We start from the raw sequence: 26,139 nt of genomic DNA, 5'->3' as shown, positions 1-26,139 counted from the left end.
TATAATTAATATAATTATTTAAATGACACTTATTTGATAAAATAAAAAAAAATAAAATATATATTTTATATTAAATCAACATTTAAGTCATAATAAAAAAGAGAGTCCTAAAACTATTATATTTAAGACTTACACAATTATCCAAAACTCAAATATACCTAAGACACTTAAAATACTATGGTGAATAAAATTTAAAGTAACTCTACATCTTTATAATAATTTTATGTTTCTTTATTCTTCACACTACTCAATTTAAAATATGAACGAGTATTTACTTTAATACAATAAGACATTATATATTTTAACATAAAAGAGAAGAGTAGTGTAATCTAAACGACAAAGATAATATAATTTACTCTTAATTAAATAAATGCAATTTAGCCACACACAAAAAAATTAGTTACTCATTCTATGATTCTATTATGAAATCAGTGAAATGAATGTTACTTTTATTTATTTTGCACATATTAAAAAAATACTATATAATAATTTTACAATTTTATTAAATTATTTTTAATTATTTATTAATGTGTTCGACTCTATTATAAATTTATAAATAAATATAATAACTTGATAGTAATGTTCGAAGTATTAATTTTATGACGAAAGAATAATATTAGATTATGATAAAATTTATTATATTTTATAAAAAAAAAAAAATAGTGTTAAATCGTACAAAATAAATTTTGTGAAACCAATGCAATCTATCTAATATTTTCATCATAATAACTTAAAACTCACGATGACGATTTATTTTTCTTAATCCTTTAAGCTAGAAATATGACCACCTTACCTTAAATGTATCCAAAGTGAACGAAAAAAGCAAGAAATTGATTTATCCTTCGTCTTAAGTGGTGGACAGTAATTTGATAAAAAGTTATATTCCGTTGCCGGGACTTGAACCCGGGTCTTTCGGGTGAGAGCCGAATATCCTGACCAACTAGACTACAACGGATTTGTGATTGATTCGTCCTTACTAAGATATTAGTAAATGTAGTGTTTGTCGCCAAAAATAAGCATTGATTAGGGTTTTCGTGATAACTAATTTTACCTGCAATCACAAGTCTGAGACTCAGTCACACACACAGCGGCACCACTTTCCTTCGAGAAATCATGGTAAAGTTCCTCCTCAACTACTACCATTCTTATCTTCTGTGATTCAAATTTAGAACCAAATTTATTACATCGTGTAAAATTAGTTCGAATTATTGATAATTATAGTTCTCGAGATAAATCTAGCGGTGCAGAATGCTGTATAGTTTTTTGTTTCTGTTTTCACATAATTTAAAAAGGTTTGATTCACTTTTCTCTGCTCTTTTATTCATTTTTTGCAGACTAAGAGAACGAAGAAGGCAGGGATTGTTGGAAAATATGGTAGGTTTTTTTAAATTTTTATGCTGATTTCGTTCTTGATAGGCTAAGCTTATTTGCGTTGGATAGGTTTTTTTATTTATTTTTCGTATAGGATTTGTTTTTTTGATATGTTGAAGTATGGTATTAGGGATTTGTTATTGATTATGTCATTTTTGTTAAAATATAAAATATATGAATGTTTACTGGAAAAAAGTTGCTAAATTTATTCTATTTAGAGAGCAATATGCCAATATTAATATTTTATGGTGGCATTGTAGTTGTGCTTAGATTTTGGGCAAAGTTAATGTGCTTGGCTTCTATTGTTGTCAAATTGTCATCCCATTATGGCATGGAGGGTTTTGTTATGGTTTTAAATTGCAGTTGCGGTTACACTACAAACTTTGATATTGTAGTAAAATACAGAAAAAATGTGATGGATGCAGTTGTAATTGCAGTTGTGACGCTATTGTATCTAAAACAATTTTATCACGGCTGCACTTGTGGTTACTGAGCGCAATTTAGAACCATAGGTTCTGTGTCAGCGTCAATAAGTTTCAATGCTATATTTATAAATTTTACGTTGGCTGCTATAATTCGCTAAACTTTGATATTGTAGTAAAATACAGACAAATGTGATGGATGCAGTTGTAATTGCAGTTGTGACGCTACTGTATCTAAAACCATTTTATCACGGCTGCACTTGCGGTTACTGAGCACAATTTAGAACCATAGGTTCTGTGTCAGCGTCAATAGGTTTCAATGCTATATTTATAAATTTTACGTTGGCTGCTATAATTCGCTATCTGCCAATGATAACAGTAGGCTTCTCCTGTTTTTTTAGCTGGTTCTTTTGCTTGAAATATTTGAGAAAAGTTCTATTTTTAATCAAGAAATTTGAATTGAAAGTATTGGTCACTGAATGTGCTTTTTGAGAAAACATTTCTTTTCTTTGTTGAATATATGATAAGCAATTTTCTCGCATTTCTTATGCTAGGTACCAGATATGGTGCTAGTCTACGGAAGCAGATTAAGAAGATGGAAGTTAGTCAACATAGCAAATTTTTCTGCGAGTTTTGTGGAAAGGTAGATAATCTATGTTCTATAAATGCTGAATTGATCTTGTCTTTTTTGTTTGTTTATCACATTAAATACCAAACATGGGTTTTTAGTAGATAAAGTCAAAAGATCTAGGACCTGTTTGGATAAACAACTTAAATAAACATTTATGTGTAAGATATTTCTATAGTCAAAGAGAAAATATGGTTAAACTATTTTCATTTAAGCTATTTTCATAAACTATCATATAGAGCTTATTGTAGTTGGATGAAAATAATCAATGAACATGTCATAATCTATTTAATGAGTTCTCCCAACACATCTTGTCAAGTGCCTATGGTAGCAGATAAACTCAAATAATATGCTCATAAGCCAATCCAAATGCAACTGTACAGTCTAATGATGAGCTTATTTGTTGCAGTATGCCGTGAAAAGGAAGGCTGTAGGAATATGGGGATGCAAGGATTGTGGGAAAGTGAAAGCAGGGGGTGCCTACACTTTGAAGTAATACTTCTGCTTTCTGTATCCTTTTTTTTTTTACTTGAAATGTTTGGTTTCTTAATCCTATTGTTAAACGAGTCTGCTAACATTGTTGTTCGCTATTCTGACAGTACTGCAAGTGCTGTGACTGTGCGGAGCACCATCCGGAGGTTGAGAGAACAAACCGAGAGTTGAGCTTTTTAAAGGTTGATTTAACTTTTAAGATTTTGGTTAAATTTACTCGATAAATTACTAGTTTGTGTTCAGAGAGCTCTGTGTTGTTGGAATGCAATGTGAACCAAGTTTTTTGTTCTTATCAACGAATACCATGATTTAATTGCTTAGACCTGTTTTCTGTATTGGAGCACAATAGCTTCATATTTTATTTTGAACTTGGGGATTTTGCTTTGTTACACTTTTTTTTTACACTCCTTGCAACCAATTTTAAGCTCACAAAAACTGAATTCCGTATGAACAATTGACATTTTGTATTAATGTGTTTCCACATGTTTCCATATGAGCAAAGCTTATAACTGTAGTTTTGAAAAGGTGTTCGTATGAACAATATGATCACATTTTCATAGCACATTTTTCTTTTATGGCTTTGTTTCGAAATACAACTTAGTACTAACGCTTCGAAGCGATTGTGAACGGCTTCCGTAGTTGCTTCATATGCAAAACTTAGTCTACAATAAATAGCGATATATAAGAACAAGACATATAAGAAAAATTGAGTTATAATTTTATCGTTAAAAATTGATTTATTTGGTCAGAGTTTAATAGAATCAAATACATTAACTTTAATTTTTATTTTTATTTATTGTTAAGTAAATTAGTAATTTTTCTCTTTCGTTAGAGTTTAAATCTTGGTTATTTAATTCATCCAACCCTTTCAACCTTTGGCTCAAATCAGATGAATTACTCAGCTTCCATTAATTGTATCGTTTATTAACCGAATGATGTATTATAAACAATGACTGTTTTATTCATATCATCATAGTTCTTTCATCTTGATCAGAAAAGTGAGTTGTGGTTTTGATTGGGACGTTAGGAGCATTGTTGAAGGAGAAAAGCAGAGTGAAAGTGAATATCTGTAGCTAAGTCGTTGTTTAGATCGATGGAATATGGTGGGGTGGAATGACATAGAGTCAAATTTTATTGTTAATTTTGTACAAAATAAGCGGAGTAGAATATAATTTTTTCCTTCAATTTTACTTTTCAAACAATGGATAAGAAAGTTATTTCTTTCGGTTGTAAAATATTCAAACAATGTCATAAAATCTTTATTTCTTTTTGTTCCGTTCCGCTCTCGCTGTTTGATTCCATTTCGTTTCACTATGTTTCTTTTAAAATATTCAAACAAAATTTGAGAATAGTTGATTTGATTCAACAGAAGAAAGTAGAGAAGAGGAATTTTAATAAAAAAGAGAGGAAATTTTTTAATTAAACATATATTTAATTCACAAGAGGAGAAAAGTGATCATAAAACTAATTTAATTTTGTATCCCTATAATATTAAAATACTCTTATAATGTTGAAACTATTCATTTCATAATTATAATGCATAATCACGAAATAATCAAACACAAAAGTTCTAACTAAATATTTAGGGTTCAAAAGTATTAGTGTAATATGAAAAGTCAATAAGCCATAAAAGAGTCCCCAGTTAAAGTGCAAGCAACCAAGCTAAAGACCATTAATAATCAATGATTTGCGTACTTCAGCTGTACATCGTATAATTATTCTGAGCTTGTCAACATGTTTCATCTCAGAGCAATAGATCTTAGAAAACGAATTTGTCACATCCACGCTCCTTTATAATTTTTTTTTTCATCCCTAGTTATATTCCCAGTTCCCACTCAAGAAGAAAAACATGTACTATAAATTTCCAATAAAGAAACTGATAAAAAAAAAAAAAAAAAAAAGAAAGAAAACATGTACTACAACACAGAAAATTCGAAGAGAGAACGATAAAAAGATAAAATCTTATATGTTAAATATTTGGGATCCTTTAACTTAATTTCAGTTAACGTTTGAATCCTTTATTTTTTTTTCTTCTCGATTTAATCATTTATTTTAATTTTAAGTGACAATTTGATCTTTTATATTTTAAAATGTCAACAATATTATCCTTTTTTTTACAAAAATTTAAAATTTCATCAAAATTTTCAAACAAAATCTATAAAATTAATTATATTTTTTAATATAAAATAAATTTAATCAAATTCGTAACTCAAATCTTCAAATAAACTCATAATTGTCATTCTTTATTTGATGTTGTTGGAGATAAAAATATGAGTCTATTTAAAGATTTAAATTATAAATTTGATGAAATTACATTCTATTGAGAATGATAATTAGTTTTATGAGTTTTGTTTGAAATTTTTTATGAATTTTTTGAATTTTTACAAAAAAACTAAAATAATATTATTAATATTTTAAAACATAAAATATCAAATTGTCACTTAAAATTAAAATAAATAACCAAATCGAGAGAAAAAAAAGATAAAAGACTAAAACGTTAACTGAAATTAAATTAAAGAATCACGAGTGATATTTAGCCAATCTTATAAGATGACATTGTAAATGACTTTTTACACTATCAATTTATATATGAGTTAAGTTCCGTGTACACCGCAATATCAAACTTAATATTAAAACACATGATAATTTTTTCCCTCATATCCGTATTACAAAATTTAACAAAATTTATTGTTAAATTAAAAGTTATAAAATTTTAATTTAATATAAAACTATTTAACATATCACTAATATACTTCAAAATTAACACTTTATAAGCTTTTATTATACAAACCAATAGTGAAGTTTATAAGATATAGATATACTGTTAATAATGATCAGAAATGTCACAAGATTAAGTTTGACAACATGGGTTAATAACTATCAGAAATGTCATTAGATTAAGTTTGACAACATGGTCTAAAATTAACATTAAAATGATTTCATATTTAAAAAATTATGGATTACAATTATATATTTATATACAAAAATATAGGTGCTTATATGTCGGGCAAGGTGGGTACCCAGAGTATATGTACCGATGTATATCACCACTCCTTTTAACGAGTCATTGTCCATGCCTGTATCCATCCGTATTTATACACAGGATTTGGGAGTTTCTTTTTCCCCCGCACTTCTAAAAAAACGAGTTCGAAAGTATATTTTCATACAGGGAAAACTATGATTTTGTGGCCAATAAACTTTTCACTCAAGTATATTTCCAAATTACATGTTGAGGTGAGAAATGACGTAGGATTGTCCCTATCCAATGTGAATATTTTTGGCAAGTACCAAATAGGTATGGTTCATTCGTCATCCTTAAGAGAGACTCAGCAAAAGTACATACAGAAAAGAAAAATGTAGGACGCCTATCAAGCACACACATACCAGAGATAAAGAAAATGTCTATCCTTCTTCGACATCTAGAGCATACAAATCAACTAGCATAGAGTGAGATGAGAGGATTCACAATTCATAAAGCACACGTTGAAAGTGAGGCAAAATGTATTCATGTTCTATATCATTCAACTTTTAGATGGACAGTCTTAACATTATAGCACTTGAATTATAAAATCAGACTAAAATGTGTGAACCCACCGAAGTCCAATCCACAAATTCAAATGCTGCGTTAAAGCGGGAGGGGAGGAAATGGAATAAAACAATATAAAATAACAGGGCATCTGTTATCTGAGACAATCATAAACAACATTAAGTAAAACTAATAGCAAGAATACAATTTGCTATAAGCAATTAAGAGTGCACTGAAGTACCTAAGCACTTTCTCATAGAACTTGAAGCTCAGGGAAGTTCCAAGCCAAAATCGAAACTTTGCATCACATCTCTTCAATGATCTTTACAACACAGCTCCTGAAACATAAACCAGAGGTTCTAGATTGTACCGATTTGAAAAGCTTATGATATTGTAAACAGTGCTAAGAGGCAAACCCTTACTTTCAACTACAACTTCATGGCTTGTGGAGTTTGAATCCAAAAACTCTCGGAACATAGTTCTGTGATGGTTTCTGTGGCTTCAGTTGTCCATAAGTCATCAGGAAAAGGTGAGGGAATGTAGTACCAAAATAAGCTCCATCAATGTCTAGAACAGACTCAAGGAAATTTCAGAAGTAAGGGATATGATGTGTGCCGCCATAAATTTAATCCACAAATTTAATAGTTAATAGAGCAGTTGAGATCCCCAAAAAAAATATTAGGTCAAACGTTGCAAATAGGAAACAAAAGATCAGTACCGATATGGTAAGTGTCTTAAAATTTGGGAACTCTCAACAAGGTAAATTGCCTAAATACCAAAATCTAAAAGAAATACACCAAAACAGTGGTCAGCTTACATGATTTTTAGGGTGTATGTATGTGTCTGTATATATATATATATATATATATATATTTCACCACTATTTTATAAGTCATATTTACAACCACTGGTAAGTTCAATAACTTTTTATCTGTTGTACGGGGTTCGACTCTGGCCAACAACATTAATCCGAAAAAATATATACAATGAAAATGCAAAATATTACAATGCGAGAATTGATCTCGCGTCATTCTACTCGCAAAAGCGAGCTTTGCCACTGGACCATTGAAACCATATTTATTGCTCGTAGAAAATTTAATATATATATATATATATATATATACTATAACATTAATAATACAAAATGTGTATATAACTAATTACCTATTAAGAATGAAAAAAATTGGGGGAACCATGGCTTCCCTGTCCCTTTAAAGATCCAACACTGACCACATACTACTTAATTCACAGTTCACAGTTAGAAGATCAAAAAATGAATATAAAAGTTAACAAAAGAAAGAAAGTAAATTTCTGAGACATGTCAATGCATAATCAACCGAAACACACATCATTGAATAATAAAAATAAGGATACTGCCTTGATACTTGGACCGAGGATAGTAAATGTCTTCACACCTCGGGCAATATATCTTCACAGTACTCGACCTGGGAATGTCCGACTGACCAACTGGAAGGCAAGGTTGTCCAGAGCAGTAAACTCTTGGGCATCTGCCGAAATCATAGTTCTTGTACTTGTCCAGCTACAAAAATTCCAATATCATTATTGATACCAACTTTGGTTACAGTAAAGCAATAACACAAAAGTAATTAATGACAGAAATTTCCTACCATGGCAGCCATTCCTTTGCTGGTCAAAATATACCGAGCATGAATCATACCATAAAGCATCTCCGCTGCCGATTCAATCAACTCATTTTGTTCCTCGGTAAACATGTCACCTACATATTCCAACCAATTCAAATTACACTTCAGACAAAACGAAATACAGAATCGCAACAAGAAACCCTATCATCACTGTTATTTAAGACTAAACCAAAATAAACATAACCTTACCATGGGAGGACTCAACATCCAAAATTAAATCAAGAGCATAATCATAATAAGGCACTTGACTGCTCAATCCACACAGGTTGAAGTCGTCTTGGATATAATCATCGTCAACCTCACAAAAGAATTCATTTCCTCTCAAATTGCAAAACCACGAGATCCAAGATGTATCATCTCCGTCAGATCCACTTACATCAGACTCTTCGCTATCCGTTTCAGATTCCTCTGCAGCCAATGCATCTAATAAGAGGTTAGCTCATAAATTCAATTAAATTTAAGATATATTACACATTCACACTTCACCACATTGTAGTCCATCCTAAATCACACAAAATAACAGTTTGTTTAAATTCTGCTACACAATAGTGCTCTACCTCCGCTATAGCCACTATTTGACAAAATTTTGAACTAAACAGCATAACATGAAACAATTGTGATTTGTTCAAATTTTGCGACACTATGGCCTGTTTGCGTTATAGTGCCATTAAGACTGCTATTTAACAACAATGCTTCAACTCTCTAAAATTTTAAGTCCAATTCGATTTTGGAGTTCAATACTCAAATTTTACCTTAATTAAAAATATATAAAAATAAAAAATATGGAAAAAAACAGTAATGTGAATTTGAATCCCTAAGCTAGTCATAGATTGCATAATAGTGAAAAGTGAAGCTACTAGTAGTTATTAGCATGAACAAATAAATCACCTAAAGAAAAGTAATAATAATATAATTAAAGAGCGAAAAAATAAATTTAAAAATTTGTTAAGCGTAGTAATTGAATGGAATAATTTAAACGAACGGCATTGAAAAAGAGATCAGATCGAAAATTCACCATCGGAAGCGTTCGAATTTTTAGGGATAGTGGCGGAGGCGGAGCGAGGGTCCCTATGATCTTTAGCGGTTAAGAGCGAAGAGGATGAGGACCTATCTTTGCCGTTGATTGTCCTTGATGTGGACGGTGAGGATCGTTCGAGTTGTTTGTCGAGGACGTCGTTGATTCGTTTCCGATCAACGGAAGCAACCTCGGCTTTGGATCCAACGCCTCCACGTTCTCTGTACATAATAACAAACTCTTTTTTCTTTGTTTCGTTTTTTCCTTTGCTATATATTTTCTTGGATACTTTTTTTTTTTTTTTAACCAATCATGATAATGATGGTGTTGTAGTTTTGGTTGAAGGAGCTAGGGTTTTGAGTTTCAGTTTTTTTTTTTTTTTTTTTGAGGTGACGATGCAAATTACAATTTCGATTTACAGACACACAAGACACAACACAATGATTCCAATTCTTTCTATTCTATTCATTCATGACAAATTATTATTTAATTTTTTTACATTTTTTTAAAAGAATTTTTTTTCCACATTTAGTGCTTTTGTTTCGGGGAAGATATTTTTATTTTAAGGTTTTTCGGTTTTATCGCTTTCAGTTTTTATCTTTATCTTTTTAGTAGACCAAGTAGAGGGTTAGAAATTGGAAGAGGTGCACTTGTAAGCTCAGTTAATATTAATGCGTGACAAGTTCTACAGTAAAAAAATAAAGTATGTATCAATATAATCAACATTTTGATTAATATTTTTTATTTATTTATCCACATCAGCATTATTATAATTAACTAAATTAAGAGTTTTTATATATTTATTTATCTAATTTTGACTTTAGTAATTAAAAAATTATTTTTATAATTAAACCAAAATAAAAATTAAAAAATTGTTTTTGTAATTAAAATAAAAACAAAAAAATATTATTTTAAAATAAATAAATAAAAATTAGTATTGTTAAATCTAAAATATAGTAATTTTATTCATATATAGTATATCATTCAACTTTAATAATTTAATTTAATAATACTAAAACACACACATATATATATATATATATATATAGCATATTAAGTGACATAAATTTTACAATGAAATTGTTAAATATTGTTATCTAATATTACGATATGATATTGTTATCTAATATTAAAATCTTACAATTATTATAATTTTACATTCAGATTGTATTCACTCCAGGGTCTCTCTTAATTCAAAAACAATGTGAGGTAGTAGAAAAAGTTTTAAAATCTTGTTAAACGTTGATTAATCTAAGTTTAATCGAGAAATAATTTAAAAATCATGTTAACGTTGATTAATTTAGATAGTTGAAATTCTTGGATGTTTACCATTTTCTAGAGAAAATAGTAAATAAATATTGAAATTCATCAATTATTTTTGTGTGAATCCCTTTATTATAATCATTATAATTATGTTAACTTCAAAAATGTAACTTTCCTGATTTGTGTTTATTTAAAAAAGTAGATTTGTCACAATCTCTTCTTTATTACGTTAATATATTACCTTATAAATATTGAGAGTTATTTTTAATTTCTAATTTTTGGATTTATTTCCTTTAAACACATTATATTCGCTTCAACTTCTCTTTTAATTTAAAATAATGTGATGTTGGAGATATTCAAAAATTAACCAACCCAAATTTAAACAAACATACTGACCTAGATAGTTGATAACCTTTATGAATTTACTTTTTTCTAGATATGTCAAAAATATATCAATAAATGTGACCGGATAAATATAAATTAGTTAAATATCTTGTTGACATTAGTTATCGTTGTAATTTAACCAAAATATCTATATGTTTAAAATTAAAAATAAAAAAAAAAAAATTATTTAATCATATAAAGGACCATGGAAAAGTTATAAATATTGCCATTAATAATTATTACTAAGAATATCTTTATTATTAATTGTTTTCTCCAAAAATATAAAGCATACCTAATATAAATTTATTTTTGATTTTTTGAAATCATATCATTATTATATGTTAAATAGTGCAATTTTGGGATTTAGATTCAAAAGTCACATTGCATAATAACATGATGAGAGAAAATAAAAAATTTAAAGTTATGTTCAACATCATTTGATACCGAGATAACATAAAACTATTAATTCATTAATTCAAAGTTTCATAGAGCATACATAATTTTTTAATAATAAATTGAGTATACAGCTTTTTAGTGTTGTGAAGACAGATAGATGATAAAAACAATTAGTGTTGTGAAGAGCATCAATAAGATTGAAGTATAAATGAATTAAGAACCTAGTTAATTTAACTCAATATTAGCTGCCATTAGGGACCAAAGGAGGAAAACGAAAAGCATAGGATAATAATGAAAATGGAAGGGACAATGTAGGAACAACAGAGAGAGCATAGAAGAAGGCAACTAAGTGGCATATTTGTGCAGTCAACAGGGTAAAATGGAGAAAGAGAAGTCAACTTTTTCAATGTGGCAGGAACACAAATGTTTTACTTTTGCCAGTTACAAGGAAAAAATTATCAGCTATGAATAACCAATTTCTTTACAATGTTATGGTTAAAAGAAGGGATATAAAAATGTTGAAACAGATTTTGTTTTGTATGCCTGTAATATAAAGTGTTGTCCAATATCCACCTGATTAAAATCAATTTTTTTCCTGAACAATATTCCTACTAAACAATGCCATAAATTTACTACAGATTTCCGTTAAGATGTGGAAGCAATTCCCAGCACTCACATAAGATACCCATCCTATCCCAAAAGTAGTTCCCATGCTTCCTAGATTGAATTGTTTAAATAACTGTTAAAGTTTCCAAATTTTTCACAACAGATCCAGATGACTAGTTATTACATCGGGGCAAGACTGAGCTTGTAGAAGCTCCAAACGGTGGAAAGGTGGAGCGAACTGCAATATGTAATCTTCATCTGAAAACAAGAAACCAACACATCAATTAACAGAGGCAAAAATGAAATTATTTGGTTTCAAAAATGAAATTAGCAGAGGAGCTGCTGCAAACAAAAAACAACTGGGGTCTAATAATACTCACTTTCTTTGACTGTTCCATAAAGCCAGCATAATACTTCATCCGCAAACGCCAGACAGACTCCACCCTGCAAACAAATTGTCAAAAATGAGAAGGAAAAGAGTCTGTTATAATTATATATATATAATTTAAAGATATTTTGTCCACTAAGAGGGTGATATGTAATGATCCTTAATTAACTATATGATGATTGATTGCATACACAAGTACATCATTATGTAGATACACTCCTTCATGTTTGACAAGGAAAAAACATTTGGAGCATCCTAAATTTTAGACTCACAAGACAACCAGGAGAATAATATCAATTTAAATTAACCATGGAAATATGCAACCAACACAGAGTAGCCACAATACACCTTAAAGAATTTAGCCACCATACACCTTAGAGAATTTAGATTTACCTGCCAGTAGTTCTTCATTTTCACTCTCTGTGTGATATCTTTGGTTCTAAGCATTTCTGTTCGAACAAGACGACCTGCATCATCCCTGTATAACAACAAAGAGATGTTAGTATGAACATTAGAAGTATGATTTTTCATTGTAAGGTATACCAAATGGAAGACAACTATTATGATTCTAATTCAATAAGTTGAAACAGATTTTGCCAGAACTAGTTATAGCATGTTATTTTTCAGCATAATACTAACAAAGATCAATGATTGTATAATGATATAAATTATTACCTAAATCCTATAAGAATATATGGAACACCTGCCAGGAATGACTGAATCTGCAAGCAAGAACAGTGGCCTTGATGAAGTCATGTAATCAAAAAGGAAAAGGAACACTTGGAATTGAAAAGCATAAAAAAATAGATAAGATAGAAGATGTACCCAAAACTTTAACAGTTTCTCTCTCTCAAATTTTTCCTCATTACGGTAATTCAACTGCATCATAAAAAATGATAAACTTATACCATTAAGTCAATATAAAATCATTTAAAAATAAAAATACAATCAGGGATTATAAAAGAATAACACAGCGAATGTGGGACTATGTCAACCTCGTAACTTGTCTTTAACTCAACGTATAATCTCTTTCCATCATTAGTTGTATCACAGCAATCCATCTCAGCACCCATCAAGATACGGTGAGCCCCCAATTTTGTTTTAATCACAGAACAAAATTCAACATTGGCATCAACATGATGTATCCCCTCTCCATCGGCTCTGCTAGGATCTTCAGTGGCAAGGCTCTCAAAAGAGTAACCAAGATAACATCTAATTGTCAAAGATAAATATTTTAAGGCTGATACAATGATAAAGTTCAAAAATGAAAGCATAATGTGGGAAGAAATCCCTAACTTGTCCAACAGTTAAGTGGAAGAAAGTAAAAACAAGACGTCATTTTACAAATAAAACATTGTCTTTTATCCTTTCTTGCTTTTTCTTTTACTAAATTACATTTTTTTATTGCATTAGTATTATATATTGTTAATATCTTCCACAACCAATTAACTTGAAATTTTGGGCTTGTGTTAAATATAAAACACCATATCCAACCATGACGAGTAAAGAGATTGTGTACTACAGACACATGACAATTCAATTAGCTTGACACCAAATACTTTTCCTGAGCAAGAAGCTTTTTACCTAACAGCAACCCCAATCTTGTTATATTCGTTACATTCTTTCTAGGATGGACAAACATACCCATATTATTGCATTTTGAATTACATGGCTACGCCTAAAAAAAAGATATAAAATATAATCCTTGTACCTCCTGCGATCTAAATCACTCTGTGGTCTTTCTGGTAACTTGTGCACATCAAGATAAACAACACCATTCCTTTTGTGCACTCCCATTTCCCAAGGCTCGTGACGAATATATGCTGTAGCCAGTATCTGTAAAAACAGGATTATTTAACTCATACAGATCATGCTTATCATTTACATACAGCATTTAACTAATACAATCTTCACTGCTCAGTTCAGAAATTTCTAAAAAACAACTATGTATTAAGATTCGGACCTAAGAGAAAACGCAATTCAAAATAAATAATATTACCTTGTTAAGATTGTTGCGGTAGGTCTGCAAAGGATAACAAAGAAGATTAACATATAACCATCATTAATTAAATTAGCAGTGCGTTAAAATATTATGAAAAATTGAATCATGATATATGCCATACCACAAAATGAATGTTTTCAAGAGGGATATTTTTATCTCTTATGCAAGCAAGAAGATCACCAAAGCCCTCCGAACCTAAGTCTGTTTTTGGAATTAGGTATTAACAAAAAAAGGAAAGGGATTACTAACATAATTAGAAGCATACATCACTTCTGATAAACTAATTTTCGACGTCGCATTTCACAAAAATTAAATGCAAAAGCCAGCAGTTTACTTATAGATAAATAACATACCTTTTTTGGGAATGTATGTATCATAACCTTCATTCAAATCAGCTCCAACATCTTCAGTGATATGGCGCTTAAAAAGTCTCTAAATAAACAGAACAAAGGAAGCACTTAAATGAACATAATATCATTCCAATATAATGCAAACCGAACCAATTTCAAGAATAAAAATACTCATTAGCCCAACAAGCTTACCAAGCTACGATCGTCAAAATAAACTTCCCCACCTTCTACACGGCTATAGCACGCAATTTCACGAGGCTATCAGAATAATCCAGAAAACATAATCAGAACATATATTCAAGAAGGCAATTTAATAGCTATGGATATCCTAAAATATTCATGACAGATGAAAAAGGACCATTCTCCTATGTAGTCAATGTTGGATAGCATAGCGAGGGGACTAAAACCCCCCAAAACACTGTAGCGGTACCACTGATAATGGAATGGCCACTATGTTGAACTTTGGGGACAAGAAATTATAAGAGATATTTATACAATAAACATGTAAAAGCACATAAATAGAACAATACTTAAAATTAAAGACTTATTCATAACTAATAATAAGTTCGTTTTTACCAAAATTCAAACTCTATGAAACAAATAAAAGTTTCTGTGTCAAATGTCCAAAAAAGTATGAAAAAAATAAAACAGAGGGAATGGCTAAAAGTCCAGGGCATATTCGGTTTTGACATGAACTTCATTATAGCAGCTGTATCAGCAGCTACACAAAACACAACGCAGCAAAGTTTCACAAGGTGCCTAAAGCCCGCTTCGCAAAGCCGCAATAGCAGCACCTATAGCGGCTATTGATTACAAAACCATCATCAATATTCAAGTCAAACAGAATCATTATTCATTTTAATTTCCTACCCAGTTTAAAATAATGTTGAAACTTAAAAATTGAGATATAAAAACTCTATCTCCAAAACAATTTCTTGAATTCTCAAAGCAAATTGAACATTAAATTGCTTGATGAAGTAGTAGTAAAATACACACAAAAAATTACATTTCCCTACCTCCTGAAAAGCAATGGACTTTCTTGACAGAGTTTCTTCACTCTTCGTGAGCTTCATCTCAGAGACAAATCGTTCGTCATGGCGACCGTTCTGAAACCTATTACCATACCCAAAATTCTGCCTTTGAGGATAAGGTCCAGGACGCGGAAGAATACCAGCTCCTCTATCATTATGATGACCTTGCTGCCAACGACCACGTCCAAAACCTCCTCTCCCAGGATTGTGGTTGTTCGTATTCCGGATGGCAGGCAATACTGCCAGAGAAAACCACATCTTGCCATAAAAAACGAATCAAGGAAACAAAATCAACAATATAATTTTCTTTAACAAGTTAATATCTTTCAACTGCTACAACAATTGTGAAACACCATGGAACGATTCGAGACAAGGGCCCAATCTAATCTATAGTCGACTAAGAAGAGTGCACTAGTCAGCCATCCCTCGACCGTTGATTTATCATTAAAAAAATAATTATTGAAATTAAACATTGATTATTTTTTAATCATATCCGCCAGCAATTTTTTTATTATAATAATGCAACAACTAACGTAAACCATAAAGGAAATACTAGTAATCCTACTTATTATGTCGTAATTACTTGTATATAAAATGAAGTATTATTGGCACAAGATATTACATCCCCATAATTTACTATGTTGTTTGAGTGTTGCGACTTGCCAGAGATAATCATCCATCTTCTTCTACTAGATGTTTATTATAACAAAATGACAAACTTGTAAGTTGTTTCATACTTTCATAGTATACCATCAACAACACTACAACTACAAGCACAGCCATTTCTGATCAAAGGTGTTTCTAGTGTCTTATGCTGACACGACACAGAAATTATTATAAGTATGAATGTGTTGGTGTCATTTTTGGTACCTGAGACAGTATCATTATCGGTACTTCATAGACACTAACACACCCTGTTTCTTTACTAATAACATTACAAAAGCTTATTAATAATCTATCAAAGTGATAAGATAATAGCAATTGTTAGCATTTAGAAATAAATGAAGAAAATTAGTAGTATAAATGAAAAGAGTGAGAATTTATTACCAGGAATAGGGTGAGGACTTTTAGCGAGGGTTTTGCAGTAATCTTCATTATCAGAACCAAATAGATCTCTATCATCATGATCATCACGATGGTGAGAATCAGGCTTATTACTACTATCTACGACATCACCGTTTTCTTCGTCGTCATCTCTACCGCTGGTGACGCTTCCGGTACCGGAAGATGAATCGGCAGAACCTTTACTAGCGTTGGAGGAAGAAGCGGAAGAAGATGATGAAGAGGAAGATGAAGCGGCGGAGGAAGAAGAAGAATGCGAAGAAGAGTGGGTCCCATCTTTTTCGTTGTCGGAATCTTCGCCGAAAAGGTCCTTCTCCGTGAAATCCATTACTGTCTCATCTAATTTTATTTTTTCTTCGTTTCTTTTTGGTGATGATGATGCTGTTGCACTGTATGATTGTATACTTCAGCGTTCTCTATTTTATTCTCCTGCTTTTTCTTCTCTCTTTTATATTTTGGGCTCTTTTTAAGCTCTACGGCCCATTATAGGTCCATTAAGTAGGCCCATTATAGGCCCATTATAGGTCCATTCTGTAACCTCGGGGAATTATTACTCTAAGCAGACATTTATTTCGAGATACACTCTTCGGGGAATTGTTACTCTAGCAGACATTTTTTTGGAGATACACTCCATGCAAATGAAAGTACCAAATGTCACTTAAATGTGTGTTGCTATTCTCATATGAACAAACAAATATATGTGTCTTGCTTTGAAGAGAGAAAAAAGCAAATATGACTTCACTAATTCCACACAATCATTTCCTTGGTAACCGAAAAGTGAATTTTCCCTTTATCTCAAATCAAAATAAATAAACATAAGGTTAAACTCAATAATATTATTATGCTGGATACTATCGAGAATTCGGATCTCATATATTAAAAGTGTATGTTATTTCTTTACCATTTGATATAAACAAAAAAAATGATATAATTGTGTAGTTTATACAATTTTAGAAAGAAAAAAAATGCGACATTAAATATAAACATTCATTTAATTTAAGGTTTAATTGGTTTATATCATCCATTTTTCATTAACAGCAAATAAAAACAATTGATTTTATAGTGTTTTAGTATGACACATATTAACCATTGCGCAGGATAATCAATGGTAGTTATTAGATTTAAGTATAAAATTGGTTTACACTGTATTATTTATTTATTTTTTCGATGCATAATCCTTATTAATGTTATTAATTTTCTTGAAATACAAAAAGTCAAATACAATGTTTATTTTATGAAAATAAATAAAATAAAATGAACACATTAATTGTACTACTATTTTTTTCTAATAAGAGTGAAAAAAATTGGTGCTTATAAAAAAGGACAAAAGGGATATTAAAAAAGTATACGCCTGAAAGAGAGATTCGTACATTTACTAAATTATCCTTATAAACTGTTTTGTATTTAAAATTACAATTAATGCAAGTTGAAAGATAGTGAATGAGAGTGTTGCATAAAGTATCAATTAAATGACACAATTGATTCACAAAAATTTCATTTATTTAAGGACAAATTTATTTTAAAAAAGAATAACTCATTGTAGAATGAAAGGAGTATTAGATTACAAAATTATCAATTATTCGAACTTAAGTAGTTGATGAGTTTTATTTAAAGGCAATTCTTATTTAAAATAATTTTAGTTTGAATTTTAGTAGAACAATCGTTGATAAGAATTTACTTATTAATCGAACTCTACAGTAACACAATATTTTTCTCTTGAGTAACCAAAAAGCAACACCAAAAGGAAATATATAGTAAGTAATGTGTGACTACTTGATAATAGATGGAGATAAAGTTGGTGTTCTTTGATCTTTCTATATTAATTTAGTCTTGATATTAGACTCTTAACATAACACAAAGCATTTATGTTATGCATATGAAGAAAAATATGTGTAATCGAGTAATGTGAACACTTCTCACTATTCGTAGTAAGACAAAGTACGATTTGAATGTTCTTTTATATCCGGATGAAAATAAGAGAAGAGTTGTTTGAACAACCAAGAGGTAACTAAACATATTTGTCATCAACATGTCATACATGGCCATACTTTGATGCAATAACTACTATGGTGATTATTCATGGAATCATGTCACTCTCGACAAAATATTAATAATATTACCATTACAAAAAGTAAATAAATAATTAATTTCAAAGTTTTATTTTGACCACCTATAAATAACATTAAGAGTTCAACAAGTCCCACATTTATTTCATATTTTAACCATTCTTTACATATCTTTATTCTATTTTTACAATTACAAAATCTCTATAATGGTGTTATTACAACTAGGAATAGTTCTTGAAGGTAGAGAGAAAAAATAAGCTAAAGCCTCAATAGTTGTTGGATAAGAAACGATCCATTTTCTATTTCATGCAATCTGATTAGGATTTTAGAAGTAAGTTAATATTCTACAACAATAACACTTTCATTGACATGAAAGCCGACACAACATTTAAATGAGATCAACATCATTTATGATTAACCAATATAAGCTAACTATTTTAATGTATCTATTGCTATATTTCCTACTCATATATTAAATAAAAACAAAACAAAAGTCCTGATTTTGATTAATAAATTAACGTGTAACCAAAATGTATGTTTTCAGTCAGCAATGTCATCATCCACCTTCGAGTTAAATACAAAACTGGGAAAAGTTGTTGTTATATCCCTGCATTAATTCAAATCAATCAATCAATTAATTATATAATATTTACAACATCTGAATGAAAATGATTCAAATAACAATTTTATACACATACCTTAGGTAGGGCAGTGTCATGATTTTTAGCAGTGATGGATTTTCAGCAACAAAATCTTTCCACTCAGATTTGTCTATTTTTCCATCTTGATTTGGGTCAGCATCCAAGAAAGTCTAGTATCATAAAAATAAAATGTCAAACATTTTATCTTTTTCATTTTCGGATAATTAATGGATGCATGAACGAGCAAAAAACATAAATGAGGTATTTCTAATTGCATTGTTATCTAATATAACTTACCTTTTGAATAATTGTTTCTATCATCTCGTCACTTAACTTAATTTCTGATTCATATAAAAGTGCATTTATCATTTGCTTGACCTGTAAGAAATAACCAAATGTACTTACAAGTATTAGAAGTAGATGAATTGATTAGTATATATAATTAATAATATAAATATATTGTACTCTCACTTAAATTAAATATTAAAAAAATTATCACTTCAATTAGCATCTTACCTCATGGCGCTCTATAAAACCTGTATTGTCCAGATCATAGAGTCTAAAGGAAACTGCAAGAACATAAAAAACCAAACCATGTTACAAAATGAAATAAAGGACAAACCCAAAAGACAAATTGGGTTTTGCTTTCTGAAAAATGAAAAATACTCTTTAAAGAGTAAAGCAGTTAATCTCTATCATCAATTAAAAAAATTAATGATTGATGTTCTAACATATCAATAATTTATTAGGTATGAGATCTTAATGTCAACATTGATTTTTATTTTTTTTCAAATGTGTTTGATATAAAAAAAAAATACAAACATGTATCACTTATGTTACCCTGAATATATATAGTGAGATAAAATATTTTACTTTATGAAGTGAAATGTTCAAGTTAAATTGAAATGAGGTGAATGTCTAATAAATTGAGTATTCAATCTTCCACTTACAATCTATCTTGACTTCTTGTGGTGCATTTGGGTGGAAGACATTGAGTGCTCTCACAAAGTCACCAAAGTCAATTACTCCTTTTCCCTTCACGTCAAATAAATCAAAGATCTGCACGTACACATTAAGATTTTGATGCCAATAGCAAATTTCATTAAATAAAAAAGGGTAATTGAAAATTATGTGTAGTGTGTGAGCAATTGCAATAAATCTCTACTATAATAGAAAATATTATTGAAAAGGCAAAATAATGTTGTATAGTACCCGACTTGTGAAAAGATTTTCCTTTGCTCTATTATCGAAAATTGCCAATTGAAATTCTTCCTGCAACATAATGTTCATTGTCACAATGCTGGATTAAAACTCAACGAGAATAATAATAATTAATTACTATATATTGTTACCTTGCTTATTAGTCCATCATCAATTACAGATCTACTGATGCTCTTAAAAAGCTCAAATAATGCTTCAACATCACTAACACTGACTGAACAACAATAAAAATAAACATCAATAAATATTCTTTGACAAAACAAAAAATTAATGTTGAATTTAATTCATATACAACATGTAAAGAATTTTGAGAACATCAATAAATCATAATTATCAAATTATTAAAATATTAACTTTAATCACAATCACTTAAAAAATCACACTAACAAATATATAGTTGTGATGCATCGACGATATCTGATGTAAGACAGAAAAAAATAGAAAAAACAATTAACAAAAACAACCGACAGAAAAGAAAGATGTATTGAGAAAAGAAATGGTAGAGTAGTAGATATCATTCTTTACAAATTAATTCACATAAAAGCAAGACAGAATGTAAACACACAATTAGTAGCTAGAAAGCATGTAAAAACAAAAATTTGATTAAAATAAATAGAAATGTTATATAATAAACTTACAAGCTGTTTCTGATGCAAGAATTGTTGGGTCTTCCTGCCTTAGACATTTTCTTCCTTTAGAGTGGAAGCAGCCCATTTATGAAGGAAATGAAAGCAAGGTAAAAAATCTACACAAAATACAAATACCACAACATGAAATAAATATTAGTTATAAATAAAAAATTATAAAGAGGAAACGAATAATAGTATCATTATATGAATGATAACCCCTCATGATAAAATGACAAGATGAATTGAAGGATAATTTCAAACGATGTAAAAATCAATAACTTTATAATCATTAACGCATGAATCATAAATGCTAACGAAGAAAACAAAAGAAAGAAAGGGTATTTAATCAATTAACATGTAAAATTGTGAATGTAAAAAAATTGTTAGGTTTGATGTTTGAAGAAAGAAAGATCATAGGAAAAATGAATGAGATGGAAAAGTGACTCACCAACTAGAGAACTTGAGCTACAAAATTGGAATTTGACATTTTAACTAACTATATGTGCCATAACCATAAGCATACGAACAAGACGGGTAACTCTCTCAAAGAGAGAGACCAGAAATTCAGAAACGCGTAATATTTATTGTTATACAGAAATTATTATATATTTATTTTACTTTATATATATATATATAGAAAATGTTGAAGGCTAATATTGTCGTGTATTTAGGTCCAAAACAAATTGGAAATGCCAACGAGGTCAAGTTTGAAAGACATAACAATTAACAAACCTCGTATTCCTCCACCGTTTGATTGCTCTTTTATAATAAACTTGAAATGATTGTAGTAAAATTCATTTCTTAACATGTTTTAAAACTAACTAATTTAGTATAGAGACTCCAATGAACTAAAGTGTGATTAAAGAGAAATGTGTGAAAAAAAACTATTACCTTAAAAAAGTAAATAAATTATTCTCTTACTCAAAAGTGATTACTTAACAAATTTTTGTATGTGCTTGTATAATAAAATTCATTGAACCGTTAAAGTAGTCATATATGGATTGAATAACATAAATAAAATTTAAAATAAATATGTACTATACATGATTCACTATAATGCATGTACATTTACAACTATTTGTTGTAATGATAAATATTAAAAAAATATATACATAATTGGAAAATCAAATAAAATGAAAATTAGTTGTTGCTAAAAGAAATATTTGACTAAATGAAAACACACGTATAATTTGTACCAGCGTGATTTAAGAGAAAAATACAAGCATTGCAGTTCCAGTTCATATTTAAATTATATTTTTTTTATTAATTTATTTTTGAATAATTATTTATTATTAATAATTATGTGTCAAAAGTGTTAAATGACTTTGATTTTTAAAGAAAAAGTAGTAGTTTTTACGGTGTCTTCTTTTGTAAGTAGTCTAATAGTTAAAAATTCACGCATATTATGCATGCAGAAAAAATATATTATATATCAAAACTCGTCTTCCACGATAATTGATGTCTCTGCAACTTTTTATCGTCTCAATTGTACATATTAACATGTGAAATCTACTCCTAATTATTATTCCTTTTGATTAGGAATGATGTTTATAGAAGTTTTTTCATTCCATATAAAAAAGAAATAAATGCAACTTCCATTATCAATTTTAGGTATCTTTTGTGATGATTTTCCTCATAATCACAAATATTGCCTTTATTTTTATATAATTGTACTAGTTTTTTTTTTTATTTACAAAAGACGTAGTACTAGTTAAGGATATTTACTACATTGTTTTTATTTAAATAATTTAAAAATTAAGTATTAAATAAATTTATAATTTATATAGAATAAGTTGTTAAAAAAATATAGAATAAGTATTTTTCCACAAATACATTTTTATTAATATACATTTTGTGAATAAAACACTCTAAATATATTATTTAATATTTTAATGAACAATTAAACTTAATTTTGTTTACCAATTTCCAAAAATAAAAATTGGCAATTGTCTCAAGAATTTAATTAATAAATTTTAAAAAATACTAATTTTGTTTACCAACTATGTGTTGTAAAAAAATACTCTCAATACTTACTTAATATTTTAATGAACAAGTAAATTTAGATAAGAAATTATAGTTTTTTTGGCAAAAAGCGACAAAAAAAATGTTGGTTAATAGTTTTTGTTTGGTTTATTGATTAATAAATATTTATTAGTATATTTTACGAAACTTTTAACTACAGACTAAATAAACCATTACTAAATAAGATTTAATATTTGCCCTTAGGCATTGCATATCTATGTGAATGATCCGTCATAATCGTGCTTACAAAGTGTGCCGATGAGAATCATTAAAAAAAATAGAAAGAAAAAAAATAAGGTTATATACTTTGCTATTATTTTTTCTTTTGTTGCTATTGATTAATAACCTAAATAAATATATTTAAATTATTTTAATAGTTTAAATAATTGTTAAAACTTATTGTTAATTTAATGTATTAATATATAAATTTAATTTATATACAGTCGATAAAGCGACAGAAACTATAACGATGTATCATGGGCTTGAAGTTAAGCTTCATCGCACAAGTACATAAGCAGTTTTTTTTATCACAAAACAAGTACATTTGATGGAAAAAATAAATACTCATAGATGAATCTTCATTTTTATAAAATAAATTAATAAATAAAAGAATGAATAAGCATGTTTGTAATTATGATTAAATAAATTTTTAATCACTATTAATAATTTATTCAATTTTAATTTTTAAAATATTTTGTTAACCCTTATAGTTCCTACTATAAAGTCTTTATTTATTTGACTAACGAAAATTTACGTAACACTTGTCTCAAAGTTATTTTAATAACATGGAGATTTTTTATTTATGGATGCATCTTTTTTATTAAGTTTAATAATTATTTGTTGTTCAAAATAAAAAAAATAAATTAAATAACTGTACCCAAAAAAGATTGAATAATCAAATTTGTGATTTTCGAGATACAAAAATTTCACAAATACCTCACATCACTCCCATGAACATGGTTCCCAGGACAACATTTATCGAATGGACAAAATACCTTAAAAATTGTATATACTTAGCTTGGGAGTTATGCAACCAGTTCGAGATAAAATTTTGGACCATAACTGTAACATGAAGTATTACGAGAATTTTAAATATATTTTTTAAATAAAATAAGTATTAAATATTTTTTAGTTTCTATAAAATATTGTCCTTTTAAGTTTAATTATAATAAAAAAAAATATTTTTAATTCTTATAATTATTATTTATGCAATTTTAGCCTCTATATTAAAATGTCAAAATTTATTTTTGAAGGCGTGCTTAATTACTTATCAAAAATTTCTTCACAAACAATTAAAAAATCAACTTTTAAAATCCATATTTTCATTATTTGTATTTTGAGTTTATGGTGTTTCAAAATTTTATATTTAATTTATTTCAATTTTAAAAAATTGTAATTTTTTGTGAATGATTTTTTTTATAATGTTCTTAACATACATACGAAAAATAATTCATATATTTAAAAGTGTGAAGGATAATGAAACATGTTTCAATTCAACTGATAATGAAATTGATTGTTGTATAATTTTGTATGAACTAAAGTTGTATTATATTTTTTACACAGGCTAAAATTAAAACATTTAAATTTTAAAATAATTAAAAATATATTTAACCCTAAATTAAAAAAATTAAAATTTTTAGAAAGACTAAAAACTTTATTTAACTCTTATAATTATCATAGATTAATTTTGATATTTGTAAAAAAAAAATTACATTGTGAAGAAAATCACCAACCTCTCTTTAGATGAGTACTAAGATAGAACTAATCCTAGTCAATTCTTTTTGGGGGCAGTCAAACATTTTTTTTGAGTATTTGAATTGTTGTGATTAAATGACTTTTTAAGATATCTTTACACTTTTAGAGTATATTCCTCTTGTCTTGATTATAAGTAAAAAATAAATTTTTATACTTATTTAAAAAATTAGTTAAAAATATTTAAATCATAATTTACTGACAAATGTTGATATTGTTATGGATTCGAACTCATAATTTTTTTTAATTATGATAATATTTATCATCTCTTTTAAAACAAAAAATAATTAAATGCATTTATTCTTCTTAATCTCATAAAAAATACAAATACTTTCTAAAAAAAAAACTAAAAAAAATACTTATACTTATTTATTAGCATTACTTTTTAAATATTTTAACAACTATAACCTAATAAAAATTTTGAGACAATTCATTCACCCATTAATATACAAAAGAAAATATTTTAAATAAGAGTAAAAGAATTATTTAAACAATAAATACATAGTAAAAACCAAACATTTTCTTATTAACAAAATCTTAAAAAAAATCCCTATAATTAAAGCAAGAGATAGTATGAGGCCTAATACTTTTAAGATAAACATTATTAAATAGTATGAAGATACTATATTCATTTAATTTGAGACAAAAAAATAAAAGAATCTTTTTATTTATATTAGATAGAGATTAGAGATAGATAGTAGTATTTACAAATATAATCCTAATTACAAAGATAGCGTTAGTTTTGTTTTATTAGGCGACAAGACAACTCAACCCAAATTCCAAAACTTGCAAGTTACCCTTTTTTTCTTGCAATCTTTGGCGCGTATAAAAGCAAAACACCATCAATCCCAAGTAACCATAGTACTACTATTGCTCAAGTATTTTCCAACACCCACATCAAAATTTTGTCATTACAATTGTTGTTAGTTCAGTGTCACTTAGTTGAGCTCATTCTTGTCAATGGTACCTACTTCAACTTCGCCTCTCTCTCATTTTTTAATTTTAATTATAAATAAATTATAAACTATACATCTACATGTTAATAGATGGAGGAGGAACGTTATGAGATATTGAGGGAGATTGGTTCAGGGAACTTTGGAGTGGCTAGATTGGCCAAAGACAAGAAGACAGGGGAACAAGTTGCTATCAAATACATTGAAAGAGGAAAAAAGGTTTTTTTTTTTTTTTTTTTTTTTTTTTTTTTTTTT

The 26,139-nt window shown here is 28.4% G+C and overlaps 5 protein-coding genes and 1 non-coding gene across 9 annotated transcripts in view; 2 read left to right on the top strand and 4 right to left on the bottom strand.

Moving 5' to 3' along the window:
• Positions 1–882: 882 nt before the first annotated feature.
• On the bottom strand, positions 883–955 carry TRNAE-CUC (transfer RNA glutamic acid (anticodon CUC)). The gene has a single exon. It is a non-coding gene; the product is annotated as a tRNA-Glu (tRNA).
• A 42-nt stretch (positions 956–997) lies between these two features.
• LOC101493480 (large ribosomal subunit protein eL43) lies at positions 998–3,233 on the top strand. Its single transcript, XM_004511693.4, has 5 exons — positions 998–1,116; positions 1,335–1,374; positions 2,348–2,436; positions 2,831–2,913; positions 3,021–3,233. The coding sequence occupies exons 1-5, from the start codon at positions 1,114–1,116 to the stop codon at positions 3,082–3,084; spliced, it is 279 nt and encodes a 92-aa protein (XP_004511750.1). The 5' UTR covers positions 998–1,113; the 3' UTR covers positions 3,085–3,233.
• Positions 3,234–6,403: 3,170 nt separating this feature from the next.
• Positions 6,404–9,591, bottom strand: LOC101492942 (casein kinase II subunit beta-1-like). Of its 2 annotated transcripts, none has more exons than XM_004511691.4 (6): positions 9,119–9,591; positions 8,293–8,526; positions 8,068–8,177; positions 7,814–7,979; positions 6,862–7,006; positions 6,404–6,777 (listed from the first exon to the last, which is right to left on the bottom strand). In XM_004511691.4, the coding sequence occupies exons 1-5, from the start codon at positions 9,345–9,347 to the stop codon at positions 6,876–6,878; spliced, it is 870 nt and encodes a 289-aa protein (XP_004511748.1). In that variant the 5' UTR covers positions 9,348–9,591; the 3' UTR covers positions 6,404–6,777; positions 6,862–6,875. The 2 variants fall into 2 exon arrangements, with proteins under 2 accessions (XP_004511748.1, XP_004511749.1); XM_004511692.4 differs by having other exon boundaries at positions 8,293–8,511; positions 9,119–9,570.
• Positions 9,592–11,671: 2,080 nt separating this feature from the next.
• LOC101492611 (NAD-capped RNA hydrolase DXO1) lies at positions 11,672–17,013 on the bottom strand. 2 transcript variants are annotated; one of them, XM_004511690.4, is made up of 13 exons: positions 16,586–17,013; positions 15,524–15,777; positions 14,700–14,765; positions 14,511–14,589; positions 14,279–14,358; positions 14,155–14,178; positions 13,867–13,991; positions 13,151–13,367; positions 12,981–13,034; positions 12,831–12,877; positions 12,549–12,633; positions 12,148–12,211; positions 11,672–12,025 (listed from the first exon to the last, which is right to left on the bottom strand). In XM_004511690.4, exons 1-13 carry the CDS (start codon positions 16,926–16,928, stop codon positions 11,922–11,924), a joined length of 1,542 nt encoding a protein of 513 aa, XP_004511747.1. In that variant the 5' UTR covers positions 16,929–17,013; the 3' UTR covers positions 11,672–11,921. The 2 variants fall into 2 exon arrangements, with proteins under 2 accessions (XP_004511747.1, XP_012574400.1); XM_012718946.3 differs by having other exon boundaries at positions 15,524–15,796; positions 16,586–16,727.
• A 1,912-nt stretch (positions 17,014–18,925) lies between these two features.
• LOC101492052 (calcineurin B-like protein 1) lies at positions 18,926–21,742 on the bottom strand. 2 transcript variants are annotated; one of them, XM_004511688.4, is made up of 9 exons: positions 21,606–21,742; positions 21,167–21,273; positions 20,660–20,742; positions 20,520–20,579; positions 20,258–20,366; positions 19,824–19,876; positions 19,605–19,685; positions 19,365–19,477; positions 18,926–19,273 (listed from the first exon to the last, which is right to left on the bottom strand). In XM_004511688.4, the coding sequence occupies exons 2-9, from the start codon at positions 21,240–21,242 to the stop codon at positions 19,207–19,209; spliced, it is 642 nt and encodes a 213-aa protein (XP_004511745.1). In that variant the 5' UTR covers positions 21,243–21,273; positions 21,606–21,742; the 3' UTR covers positions 18,926–19,206. The 2 variants fall into 2 exon arrangements, with proteins under 2 accessions (XP_004511745.1, XP_027193234.1); XM_027337433.2 differs by lacking the exon at positions 21,606–21,742 and having other exon boundaries at positions 21,167–21,526.
• Positions 21,743–25,733: 3,991 nt separating this feature from the next.
• LOC101491733 (serine/threonine-protein kinase SAPK3-like) overlaps positions 25,734–26,139 on the top strand; it is a 3,865-nt gene continuing 3,459 nt past the window's right edge. Inside the window, exons 1-2 of the mRNA XM_004511687.4 lie at positions 25,734–25,894; positions 25,978–26,103. Coding sequence (XP_004511744.1) covers positions 25,892–25,894; positions 25,978–26,103 — 129 coding nt within the window. The 5' untranslated portion in view covers positions 25,734–25,891. The remainder of the gene's footprint in view (positions 25,895–25,977; positions 26,104–26,139) is intronic.

The sequence above is a fragment of the Cicer arietinum genome, chromosome 8 (assembly GCF_000331145.2).
Source record: "Cicer arietinum cultivar CDC Frontier isolate Library 1 chromosome 8, Cicar.CDCFrontier_v2.0, whole genome shotgun sequence".
NCBI classification, from domain to species: domain Eukaryota; kingdom Viridiplantae; phylum Streptophyta; class Magnoliopsida; order Fabales; family Fabaceae; genus Cicer; species Cicer arietinum.
This window is presented reverse-complemented; position numbering and strand designations above follow the sequence as displayed.

Excerpts from the sequence above, each read along its gene's own strand:
- LOC101493480 (XM_004511693.4), top strand. Across the intron at positions 1,375-2,347 it reads AGGGATTGTTGGAAAATATG|GTACCAGATATGGTGCTAGT; the intron begins GTAGGTTTTTTT and ends TTCTTATGCTAG. Across the intron at positions 2,914-3,020 it reads GGGGGTGCCTACACTTTGAA|TACTGCAAGTGCTGTGACTG; the intron begins GTAATACTTCTG and ends CTATTCTGACAG.
- LOC101492942 (XM_004511691.4), bottom strand. The coding sequence starts at position 9,347 with ATGTACAGAGAACGTGGAGGCGTTGGATCCAAAGCCGAGGTTGCTTCC. Across the intron at positions 8,178-8,292 it reads GGATGTTGAGTCCTCCCATG|GTGACATGTTTACCGAGGAA; the intron begins GTAAGGTTATGT and ends TGGAATATGTAG. Across the intron at positions 7,007-7,813 it reads TCGGTCCAAGTATCAAGGCA|ACATTGATGGAGCTTATTTT; the intron begins GTATCCTTATTT and ends AGTCTGTTCTAG.
- LOC101492611 (XM_004511690.4), bottom strand. The coding sequence starts at position 16,928 with ATGGATTTCACGGAGAAGGACCTTTTCGGCGAAGATTCCGACAACGAA. Across the intron at positions 14,359-14,510 it reads TACATACATTCCCAAAAAAG|ACTTAGGTTCGGAGGGCTTT; the intron begins GTATGTTATTTA and ends TTCCAAAAACAG. Across the intron at positions 12,634-12,830 it reads TATATTCTTATAGGATTTAG|GGATGATGCAGGTCGTCTTG; the intron begins GTAATAATTTAT and ends GTTGTTATACAG.
- LOC101492052 (XM_004511688.4), bottom strand. The coding sequence starts at position 21,242 with ATGGGCTGCTTCCACTCTAAAGGAAGAAAATGTCTAAGGCAGGAAGAC. Across the intron at positions 20,580-20,659 it reads ATGATGGACTAATAAGCAAG|GAAGAATTTCAATTGGCAAT; the intron begins GTAACAATATAT and ends ATTATGTTGCAG. Across the intron at positions 19,478-19,604 it reads TAGAAACAATTATTCAAAAG|ACTTTCTTGGATGCTGACCC; the intron begins GTAAGTTATATT and ends TTATGATACTAG.